At 45.5% G+C, this 12,457-nt stretch overlaps 1 protein-coding gene across 3 annotated transcripts in view; it reads right to left on the bottom strand.

Moving 5' to 3' along the window:
- Positions 1-12,457, bottom strand: part of Nploc4 (NPL4 homolog, ubiquitin recognition factor) — a 57,741-nt gene that overhangs the window by 35,268 nt on the left and 10,016 nt on the right. For 2 of the 3 annotated variants that reach the window (XM_008828590.2, XM_029561218.1), the window contains exons 4-7: positions 8,163-8,339; positions 4,568-4,616; positions 4,081-4,175; positions 1,648-1,771 (exon numbers count right to left, since the gene is read on the bottom strand). In XM_008828590.2, the coding sequence (XP_008826812.1) occupies positions 1,648-1,771; positions 4,081-4,175; positions 4,568-4,616; positions 8,163-8,339 (445 nt within the window). Of the gene's footprint in view, positions 1-1,647; positions 1,772-4,080; positions 4,176-4,567; positions 4,617-8,162; positions 8,340-9,535; positions 9,678-12,457 lie in introns of those variants that run through there. The other variant, XM_029561223.1, reaches the window with a different exon arrangement.

Below are 12,457 nucleotides of genomic sequence, written 5' to 3'. Positions count from 1 at the left end.
CACACACACACATACACATACACACACACACACACACACACACACACACCCCAGGGGATTTGACTCCCTCTTGGTGGCTAACAATAGTCTGTTAACTCCAGTTACACACACACACACACACCACCCACCCAACCAGGGGATTTAACTCCCTCTTATGGCCTCCACAGGCATTGCACATACAGGTGCACTTATACATCTTGCAGGCAAAATACTCATACACATAAAATAAAAATAATTTAATAAGCGGGGGGGGGGGGGGAGTCAGAAAGGACAGAGGAAGGAAGATTGGATTCTAATGCATCTACAGGGCTCTCTAAAGAACCAGACATGACAGACAGAGGCAGGGAAAAATGCAGTGTCACCTATATCATGGTAACAAGCAGGGTCTTGGTAGGTCTAGAAGTCTCTGTTCCAGTTTCCAAAAAATAGTTTCTTTTTTTAAAAAAATGATTTATGCCAGGCATGGTGGCGCACACCTTTAATCCCAGCACTCAGGAGGCAGAGGCAGGTGGATCTCTGTGAGTTCAAGGCCAGCCTGGTCTACATAGTGAGTTCCAGGACAGCTGGGGCTTCAGGGAGAACCTGTCTCAAAAAGGCAAATTAAAAAAAAAAACATTAATTTATTTTTATTTGTACAAGTGCTTTGATTGCCGGCTCATTTACTGTTATGTGTGTAGTGCCCATGAAGGCTCAAAGAGAGCAATGGAGTCACTATGTGGGCGCTGGGAATCCAACCTGAGTCCTCTGAAGAACAACAACGCTCTTCCCACAAGCCACCTCTCCAGTCCCAAACTCCAGACTCCAGTTTCTTTTTTTTTTTTTTTGTCTTTTTGAGATGGGGTCTCCCTGTAGTCACAGCTAGCTTAGAACTCACTATATAGACCAGGCTAGACTTGATCCCAGGGATCCATCTACCTCTGCCTCCCTAGTGCTGGGATTAAAGGCATGCAACACCATGCCTGGCTTCAAAAAAAATATGGTTTCTTAAAGGCAAAGTCACAACCACTAAGCATTTAAAAAATGTCCAAAAAAATCCACCTTCAAAACAATAAAAATAAATTTTTAAAATTTTTATTTATGTATGTATATATCTTTTAGAGACAGGGTCTCCCTGTAGCCCCAGCTGTCCTGGAACTCACTATGTAGACCAGGTTGGCCTTGAACTCAGAGACCTGCCTGCCTCAGCCTCCTGAGTGCTGGGATTAAAGGCATGTGCCACCATGCCCAGCTTATTGATTTTATGTGTATGAGTATATTGCCTGCAAGTAAGTGCACCCATGTCACCCAATACCTGTGGAGGTCAGAAGAGGGTGTCAGATCCCCTGGAACCAGAGTTACAGACTGTTGTTAGCCACCATGTGGGTGCTGGTAATCAAACCTGGTCCTCTGAGAGTAACCAGTGCTGTTAGCCACTGAGCCATCTCTCCAGCCCAACAAAACTAAATTTTAGAAGAAAATCTTGACTATATACGAACTGAACAAACAGAGCTGAAACTCAAGCCCCAGCCCTGCAAGAACCAAGAACTTAACCAATCATATCTTCAGTCATGACTGCCACAGAAGAGAGTCTGCGTTCTTCACAGGGCTGCCAGCACTTCTACAAGACACATCTACTTCTCAGCCATGAGAACAAATCTCAGGCCTCACCTGTCTGTTCAGCGTGATGGCACTAGGCTGGCATTTGGTGCAGATGCCATTGGGCCATGGGAGGTGTCCCTCACACCCTGACTTAATCTTGCAGCTGATGTTCTCCAAGGCAACAAACTTCCCCCTGAAGGAGAAGACAAGCAACAGAGTTAAACATGGAAAGGGAGAGTCAGGCAGGGGACTGGAAGGCTGTGAGAGAGGACGTCACCCACTGGACAGTGCTCCAAAAGGCCAAGTGTGAGGGTAATGTACTGAAACCACTCTAGTGGAGGTTTAAAGTCCCCCACCTTCTACAGTCCAGCACTGTCCTGCACTGAGACACATGACTCTCTTTCTACAGAAACACAGTTTTTGCTCTCATCTCTTCCCCAACATCCATGAGGGTTTTCAATCACACTGCTGAGTATCTACTGATCTAATCTGTTCCACTAAGAGGAAACTTAATTTCCTCTTTCCAGTAACTATTAATATGATTATCTAAGTACCTACTCATTCATAAAATATCCTTATTTGTAGGACAAACCTGATTAAGATACAGAATAGTAATTTATGCTATCTGGTTTTAGCTAAAGGAAAAAGCACTGTGTGGCATTATCACGGAAGTTCTGAGCCAGCACTCAACTTGGGGATTCTGCACAATTAGTGTCAACCTGACACACCTGGGTTGAGGGAGCCTCAGTTGGGGAATTGCCTCTATTGGACTGGCCTGTGGCCATGTCTGAGAGGCATCTTCTTGATGAGTGATGTGGGAGGGCCCAGCCCACTATGGGTGGTGCCACCCCTGGACAGGTGGGCCTGTGTTGCATAAGAAAGCAGGCTGAGCACGGGCTGGGGAACAAGCCAGTAAACAGCGTTCCTCCATGGCCTGTGCTCCAGGTCCTGCCTCTAGGTTCCTGCCCTGAGTTCCTACCTTGGGCTCCCTGATGAACTGTGGCCTGGGAGATGTAAGCTGAATAAACCCTTTCCTCCCCAAGTTGGTAGTGATCAGAGTATTTTGTCACAGCAATGAAGAACAAATTAAGACAACTCCCTTTTCTTTTTTAAAAAAATTTTATATTACATTTTATTTACAGTGTGTGCCTGTACATGCACATGTGGAGATCAGAGGATAACTTGAGGGAGTTGCTTCTCTCCTTCCACAATGCCGGACCAATTTAACTCAGGTCCTCAGACTAAGCCGCAAGCACCTTTACCTACTGAGCCACTAGTCCCTATTTTCTTATTGTTTTCGATTCTTGATTTAACTGAGACATAAGTGACAGACAATATGACATTCTGTTCTGCAAAAAAAAATTATTTTTTTGGTGTTCCTGATGACTCAAAATATTTATATATTGTGAAACAGCTAACCTGAGGTGGATTAACACCATACGCCTCACACTTATACTCTCACAAGCCAAGGACACACTGGCATCTAAGAGCCCTAGGCAACACGTTTGCCCTAGGCTTTGCACAGAATCATGTCCAACTACATGCCTCATAGAGGTTTCGTTCCTTGACTCAGATGCAGAGAATGAGCAGGCTCCTCCTCCCTGCAGTCAATTTCTACCTACTCCCTAGACTAGAGAACCCATAGCTTTCCATGCTGACAGGCAAGAATGTGTCTCTGGTACGATTTTTTCTCCGGGTCTAACATTTTAAAAACCATTTTAGGATGTCAGCAGGTTGTCAGAAAAAAGTTACAATCAGGCAAGCTTTTTTGAACAAAAAGCTGCTGACTTGGATTCAGCGTGATCTTCTCTTGTCACAGTGACAGGAATTACAAGGCTACAGTAAAGTCTGCTACTCTCTGGTGAGGTGTGCATAAAAGGAGCTGAACAGACAAGCTTTTAACACCAGTCAAAATGCATCTAGGAGCCACAGTGCACACCTGTAGTCCCAGAACTCAGGAAGCTGAGGCAAGAGGATCTCAAGTTTAAGTCCAGTCTAGGCTAAAGAGCAAGACTATGTCTTGAGGGAAAAAAACAATTTTCAGTTCACCCCTTTCTGCTCACTGCTGCTACTACACACATTCAGGAGAAAAGAGGAGGTTACAGTCAACTGCCTGCCTGACCAAGTCTGTTAACTGCAGCCCGAGGCCAGAGCAAAAGCCATGGACAATGCTGACTTCAGCCCTTAGTACAGTTGTAAAAATAAAGTTGACAAAGAGGGAGACTCCTGGAGAGAAGGGTGGGCAGGAGCTAAAAAATGGGTGAGCTGAGATCACAGGGAGGATGCTTTACAGAAAAGCAGAGGATGGCTGAGACGCACAGATTCAACAGGCCACCACCATACATTAAAAGGTCCATGAGGTCTCTACCTATAGTATTCTCTGCACTATGGTTGTGCAGCAATGTCTACCACAGACTCTCCTCTCCTGCTTCTAAATAGGCAAAATGCAGGATTCCAATGTTTTCTCACCTGCTCTGTTCCCCATGCCCAGTGTCTGCTTACTTGTCAGCCCCTCCAGTCAGCTTCCGGATGTATGCATGGAAGGACATGTGCTTCACTGGAGGCTCCAGGTGGTTCAGATAGTCCTCATCGAAAGGCTGCCAAAACATGCACAAGTAAGTGATGGTACTAGGGTAACTCTCTGATCTTACCAGAACAAATCAACAAGAGACCTATGATTCAGACATGGTAAATCAAAACTGTTGACAAGCAGAAACTGACAGACCCAGTTATGTGTCAGATGTTAAAAGATTATTTAGGGAGCAGCACAAATGCCTCACCATCATAATCCACCCAGAAGGTCACTCCCATAAATAGGCCTCAGCTGCTTTGTGCCACTTGCACTAGTGGGACTATAAGGCCCAGGGCAATAAACAGATGAGTTCTTTTAGCCACAACACCCCAGTTCAAGGATCAGAAAGTGCTTATGCAGCTGTCATCAGCAATCAACCATACCACCTGGCCAGAAACTCCCTCTACATATACTTACCTCCAGTGGGACACAGTGCACACACTTCCCCAAGGGGCCATGGCGGCATCTGAGACAGCACAGAGCAGGAGAAAGGTACAGGGACACAAATGTTACTTTTCTGTTGCTCCCCAACATTTTCGATATTGAAAATATACATCTTATTTTAATGTTTCCCTACTGATGAGCAATTATTTTAGATGACACATGGATGAATGTTCCCATATACCAAATATAATACTTTGGTATTCTGTTATGGATCAGATAACACACACCTATGATAACACACACACCTATGATAACACACACCTCTAATCCCACCACTCAGGAGACAGAGGCAGAAAGATTCAAGAAATTCAAGGCCAGTTTGGCCTATACAGGTCAACTAGGGCTACACAAACAGAAACCTGTCTCATAGAGAGGTGAAAGGAGAAGAGGAAATAGGAACGGACGGGAGTGGAAAGGGAGAGAAGGAAGAAAGCGAAGGGAAAACCTGACCAGTCAAGTTAAATAGAAATGTGAAGTGGGCGCTGGAGAGATGCTCAGAGGTTGAGAGCACTGGCTGCTCCTGTAGAGGACCTGGATTTGGTTCTGAGCACCCACATGGCAGCATCCAATTCCAGGGGATCTGATGCCCTCTTCTGGACTCTGGGCATGGGTGCACTTACATACGTGCAGACAAAATACAGAAAATAAAAATAATTGTCTAATGCTCAAAAAAAAAAAAAAGCACAGCTGGTGTGGTAGCGCATACCTTTAATCCCAGCACTCGGGAGGCAGAGGCAGGCGGATCTCTGTGAATTCAAGTCCAGCCTGGTCTATATAGTGAGTCAAAAAAAATACAAAAAATAAAAATAATTTTCTAATGCTCAAAAAAAAAAAAAAAAGCACAGCTGGTGTGGTAGCGCATACCTTTAATCCCAGCACTCGGGAGGCAGAGGCAGGCGGATCTCTGTGAATTCAAGTCCAGCCTGGTCTATATAGTGAGTTCCAGGACAGCTGGGGCTACAGGGAGACCCTGTCTCAAAAAGACCAAAAAAAAGCACAATGGGGCAAAACCCAAAAACCCAAAAGTGCTGCACAAAGAACCAGGTTTGGAGCATGAGCATGTACTTCAAGCACATTCTGGAAACAAACACTAAAGACACCAAGGATCCAGGATCTAGGGGTCTGGGATATCTTCAACAGATGCCTTGAAAGCTCAGCATACACAACAAAATGCAGAGAGTGCTTAGTTTATGAGGGCAGCAGTGGGGTCAGTAGGAAGACCCAACTGCAGTGCCTCTAAGGTTCAAATGGGGTCAGAACTCTTAGACGTGGTTGAGTCCTAATCACAGAAAGTGATGGACTCTTAACTCCTACATCAGCATGGTTTATTTCTGAAGAGCAGAGCTAACACTTCTGTGGACACACACTCTAAAAGATGGCTAACAGGGGCTGGAGAGATGGCTTAGCGGTTAAGAACACTGGCTATTCTTGCAGAAGACCCAGGTTTGAATCCCAGCACCCACATGGCAGCTAACAACTGTCCATAACTCCAGTTCCAGGGGATCCGACAGCCTCTTCTGTCCCCCGCAGGCACTGCATGACACAGGTGCACTTACCTACACAGGCAATACACTCACACATACAATAAAAATAAAGAAAATATTAAGAAAAAAACAAAAGATTGCTCATAAAGCCATGAAGACCCAGGTCATGGTGAAAAAGCGCAGAGTCCAGGAAAGGAAACAGGAGGAGTCCCAGTGGCTCCAGCCACTTCAGCCAAACAGCTTTTGTGGCTATTTCATCTGAGGTGTAAAAGTTGCTGATGTAGCACTTGGAATGCCAGTATCTCAGGCTCAGCACCTGTCACATTTAGAGGGATACCCTTTAAAAAAAAGCAAGACTCACTGCAGAAACAAACAGCCTTCAACTCACATAATCTCACCCTACTGGGTATAAATTCAGATGTTTCTAGTTTTGTTTTTTTTGTTTTTTTTTTTTTTCAGTCTTTTTGAGACAGGGTCTCCCTGTAGCCTCAGCTGTCCTGGAACTATGTAGACCAGGCTGGCCTCGAACTCTCAGAGATCCGCCTGCCTCTGCCTCCCAAGTGCTGGGATTAAAGGTACGCGTCACCATGCCCGGCATTTCTAGTTTTTTTTTATCGGAAAAACCCAGGCCAGGCATGGCAGTGCATGCTTTTTAATATCAGCACTTGGGAAGCACAGGCAAACAGATCTCTATGAGATCTAGGACAGCCTCATCTACATAGGAAGTTCCATGTCAGCTGAGGCCACAGGGAGACCCTGTCTCAAAAAACTAAAAAAAATGAAAGCTGAGCGTGGTGGCGCATGCCTTTAATCCCAGCACTCAGGAGGCAGAGGCAGGCAGATCTCTGTGAGTTCAAGGCCAGCCTGGTCTACGTAGTGAGTTCCAGGACAGCTGGGGCTACAGAGAGACCCTGTCTCAAAAAGACCACCCCCAAAAAAGAACATACAAAAAAGAAAATTCCAAAATAAAGGAAAGCACATATGCACTAGCATTTTATATAACCCAGTTCAAAGTGTTTATTCAAAGGAGTATAGCTTCTGAAAATCAGACTTTCACTGGAGGGCTAGACGTACCCATAGTACTCAATACCAAGTCATTCTATTGTTAGTGAGGCCAGAGCAAGCCCTTGTACTGGTGACAACCATCATCCACCCTTTCTACTCCTCCCATCTCTGTCTGGTGGGAGGGGACCTGTATCTCAAGGCTTTTCAAGATAGATACTTGGTTTAAGTCCCTATCTGCCCCTAGACAACATTATTTTTATTATCTATTTATTTATCTATTTATCTATTTATCTATTTATCTATCTATCTATCTATCTATCTATCTATCTATCTATCTATCTAATATGTATGAATGTATTGCCTGCAAGTGTATAAGTACACCTGTATTGTGCAATGCCCTCAGCCTCGGAGGTCAGAAAAAGGCATCGGATCTCCTAGAACTGGAGGTACAGATGGTTGTCAGTTACCATGGAGGTGCTGGGAGGCAAAGAAGAGTCCTCTGCAAGAGCAGTCAGTGCTCTTAAACACTGAGTCATCTCTCTAGCCCCCCTAGACATCTGTGTCAAATTTCTTAGTATCCATGTATTCCTAAACACTGATGTGGAATCTGGGGTTTTTTTTTTTTTCGTCTTTTTTGAGTCAGGGTCTCCCTGTCGCCCCAGAACTCACTATGCAGATCAGGCTGACCTTGAACTCACAGAGATCCTCCTGCCTCTGCCTCCCAGGATTAAAAGCATGTGCCACCATACACCACTTTGAATCTGCTTTAAAGTTTTAACTAATAAAGTGCCAAGATAAATGAAAATGTTAACAGTGTGAATCCAGATGGCCAAACTCAAAAGCTTCAGATCTTTACCAAATCCTTATTAACATGGAACTTGTTTAAATATTACTTTTTTTGAGACAGGGTCTTCTGGTTGGCCTGAGCTCATTATGTAAGCCAGGCAAGCCTTGAACTTGCAATAATCTTCCCACCTCTGCTTCCCACGTGCTGAGATTACAGGTATGAACCCACCACACCCAGCGCTAAGACAATCCCCTGAAGATCAACACAGGCAGGAGCCTTATGGAACACTTACAGCTGTGGGTCTCGGCTCCTATAAATCTTCCCATCTTGCTTGCTGAGGTATTGATCAATCTCATCTTCAACTACATTAGGAGCACTGAAGGCCTTTAACCCCAGTGAGGTGGATGTCTCCATTTCAGATGAGGGTCCAGCAAGGCTCGAGGGAAACAGGAACAGCAGATCGCCATGCCTGTTCAAATGACAAAGCATCAATGCCATCCTCTCCTCCAGACCCAAGCCACACAGAGCAGCCTGGAAATGTGGGCTCTGACAGCTGCAAAATGCAAATGCCATGGTCTTAAAGGCCAAAGTAAGTTAGTTTCTGGTTTTTGTTTTTTCTGAAACAGGGTCTTCCTGTAGCCCAGCCCCAGCTGTCCTGGAACTCACTATGTAGACCAGGCTGGATTCGAACTCACAAAGATCCGCCTGCCTCTGCCTCCCAAGTGCTAGGACTAAGGACACCACGCCCAGCTAAGTTTCCAATTTTAAGAGATCAGAATTCTTTGTTTCCTGGCATCAAAAACATCAGTGCAAATACTGTAATTTAATTTCTATTACCCCTTTATTTTAAAAGCTTTGATATATAACTATATACCATCTGATTCACATGTGAACACATCCTGTGCTCACCTGGGTATTGATGTTAGCCCTCCTGTTCCTTCTGTGTGGCCGACCTCTACCTCTCCTCAGTGGTGTGTTCAGTGTTCCATCTACAATGATCTACGCGGCTCACACACATGTACGCAGACATGGATGGGTGGTCACTGCTTCACAACCACTCAGTCTTCATGCATAATCCTCATTGTTTGATTTTTTTTTTTTTTAGATACCATGTCTCAGTATATAGCCTCATAGCTGAGTGCTGACATTATAGGTATAGGCCACCACACCTGGCTTTGCATTCCCCAGGGAGGCAGGTGCACCATGCCCTGAAGGGCAAATGTGCCATCTTCTGGCTTCTGCAGATGAAGAACACCCTGGAGCTATGCAATTAGCCTCAGGTGGGTGCTGAAAATAATTGAACCTGGGTCCTCTGGAAGAGCAGTCACTGCTCTTAAAAACAAACAGATAGCCGGGTATGGTGGCACATGCCTGTAGTCCCAGCACTTGGGAGGCAGAGGCAGGCAGATCTCTGTGAGTTCAAGGCCAGCCTGGTATACATAGTGAGTTCCAGTACAGCTGGGGCTTACAGGGAGACCCTGCTTCAAAAAAAAAAAAAAAAAAAAAAATCAAACAGATGTTGGGTGCTTTTCCTCCGGTAGGATGGTTTCCCAGGAGTAGCCCCTTTCTGTTCCAAGGGTGCTGATGGACTAATTTCCAAAAGGGCTGTACCAACTCTATTTGGTGTCCTATAACTTGACATGACTGGTGGCTAAGGGATGTTACCTCTCAGAAGCCATTCACAGAAGCACTGTGTATCACCCCTGTGGCACTAAATCAGATCCAGCCTTAGAAAACAGGAGGTGGCAGAACATTTGGCAAACTTTCAGCTGCCGTCAACAGGAGACGCAGGAAAAGAAGGCTGAAAGAACAGCTGGCCCCAGCACTGAACAGCAAACCAAAGAGAAGCGTCTCCAAGTGCAAACACTGCAAGACACATGAACTTCAATAAGCATGGCTTCAGCTCTTACCAGATCTTCTATCACCTCCTCATCCCTCCATAACTCAAGGCACTAAAACTGCCAAACTGTAACGAGAGACTTCTGCTTCTAGCAGTGGATTAAATATTCCTAAACACCCTCCAGCTATAAAATACTTGGCTCATACAGTGGATAATTTAAAATATACTGTAAAAACAGTGCTGAGCTCTAAAGAAAGTAAAGGAATACCCAGGGGCCAAAAGCTGACAGTGAAGTCACGAAGAACAGAAGAGGACACAGCTCAGAGCTACCCCTTGGCCAAGGTCACGATCAGGAACTCAGGACTTTGAGCTTTCAGCGCTCACTGGGCATCAGGACTTTGAGCTTTCAGCACTCACTGGGCATCAGGACTTTGAGCTTTCAGCGCTCACTGGGCAACAGGAAGTGAGGCCTTGGGCCTTCTGGCTCAAAGCTGACTGCTAAGACTGAAACTCCAGCACAAAGCCAAGTAACTGACCAGGTCTGGAGAAGCACACCAGAATCCTTGCACTTGGGAGATAAAAGCAGGAGGGTATGGGGCTGGAGAGATGGCTCAGCAGTTAAGAACATGGGCTATTCTTGCAGAAGACCCGGGTTCGAATCCCAGCACCCACATGGCAGCTAATAACTATCCATAACTCCAGTTCCTGGGGATCCGACAGCCTCTTCTGACCTCTGTGGGCATTGTATGACACACATACACATAAAATAAAAAAGGCAGGAGGATATTAGGAGTTCAAGGCCAAATTGAGCTACGTGAGACCCTGTCTTCGTTTTTTAATTTTAATTTATTTTTATTTTATTTGTATGTTTTTGCCTGCATGTATGTAAATGCACCTGTGTTGTGCAGTACCCGCAGAGGTCAGATGAGGGTGTTGGATCCCTTAGAAGTGGACTTACAAACTATGATTAGCCTCCATGTGGGTGCTAGGAATTGAACCTGGGTCCTCTGGAAGAACAGTTAACCACTGAGCCAGCTCTCTAGCCCCAGAGACTCTGTCTTCAATAACGACAAACTAACACAAACCCTGATGACTGAGGGAAGCAGTAATAACTGGGAGCATCCATAAGCTGAAAATGGGAAGTGCAGGAAATCCTGTCTGCTTCCACCCACCACACAGCAGAAATAAGCCACCTCTGAGATTCTAAGCAGGGGCCTATGTCTGGGGGTGTAATTTGGGCTGCTGCAGGGATCCTGGAAATCCAAAATCAGAAAGGAACTCAGAGGCAGTTCTAACTCCACAGCACCCCCTTGTGCTCACATAACCAAATGCCATTAAAATCATCTGATCAAATATAATCTTAAAAACCACACTCCAGAGCCCCACACACCTTTAGTCCCAGCACTTGGGAGTCAGAGGCAGGTGGATCTCTGTGAGCTCGAGGCCAGCCTGGTCTACATAGCGAGTACCAGGCCAGCTGGGGATACAGGAGACCCTGTCTGAAAAACACCAAAAAAAAAAAAAAAAAAAAATCACACTCTCCTCCCTCCCCAGTAAAACCCAAAACCACAAGTGAAATAACCACACAAGGCAGAGTGGACAGAATCAACAGGAACCGAAAGAGAAAGGCCTAGAATTCAAGTGCTGGAGTCACCAAACACAGAAGCAAACACAGAGAACGCAGCAGAAACCTGGGGAAGGAGCTGGCAGCACCTACTGGTACCAGATGCCAACAGACCAACATGAAAGGAAATCAAACTATGTCTTGGGCAGGCCTAGTGGTGCAGGCCTGTAATCCCAGTCCCTCAAGAGGCTGATACAGTGAACAAGTCCAAGGCCAACATGGGCAACATAGAAAGACCCTGCCTCAAAATAAAAAAGTAAAAGAAAGCGAGGGCTTGGGAATACAACTCGGTGGTAAAGAGCTGTAGAGCACTTGCCTGGTACATAAAAAAGGGCCTCGCCTCACCAGTACTGACAAAAGTGAAAACAGTGCAGTGGTGTGCACCTACAGTCTCTTCAGCCTAAACTGAAGGGTGTCATCTCAAAAAATAAAACAACATGGGGCTGGAGAGACGGCTCACTGGCTAAGAGCACTGACTGCTCTTGCAGAGGACCCAGAATCAATTCCCAGCACCCACATGGCGGCTACGAACTATCCTTAACTCCAGTCCCAGGAGAATCCGAAGCCCTCTTCTGACCCCCACGGCACTGCACGACACGGGTGCACTCACATACGTGCAGGCAATACACTCATACATGTAAAATAAAAATAATAAAATATCTTAAATAAAAAATAAGGGCCAGGCGTGATGGCACACACCTTTAATCCCAGTACTCGGGAGGCAGAAGCAGGTGGATCTCTGTGAGTTCAAGGCCAGCCTGGTCTACATAGTGAGTTCCAGGACAGCTGGGGCTACAGAGAGACCCTGTTTCTAAATAAAATAAAAAAATAAAATAAAACAACATAAGAAGCAAAAAGCAGATACTCTGTGCTTCTAAGCAAGAGCCAAACAACAGTGGTCCTGTTGATGCAGGTCCACCAGGCTTCTGCACTCAGTATGGAGCATGCAAGGATCCCAGAGCACAGAGGGCAGTGGTGAACAGCACCATGAACATCAAATCAGCGACCCACAAAGCAGAGGGAAAAAACAAGAACAGAACTCAAGTTCATCAGATTTGTTTGCTTGTTTTTTGAAAGAGGGCCTCACGTAGCCCTCCTGGCCTATAACTATGTAAGATTAAGC

Source organism: Nannospalax galili, unplaced genomic scaffold, assembly GCF_000622305.1.
Source record: "Nannospalax galili isolate Female #2095 unplaced genomic scaffold, S.galili_v1.0 scaffold1250, whole genome shotgun sequence".
In the NCBI taxonomy this organism is placed as follows: domain Eukaryota; kingdom Metazoa; phylum Chordata; class Mammalia; order Rodentia; family Spalacidae; genus Nannospalax; species Nannospalax galili.
The sequence above is the reverse complement of the archived record's forward strand: the minus strand, read 5'-3'. Positions and strand labels throughout refer to the sequence as shown.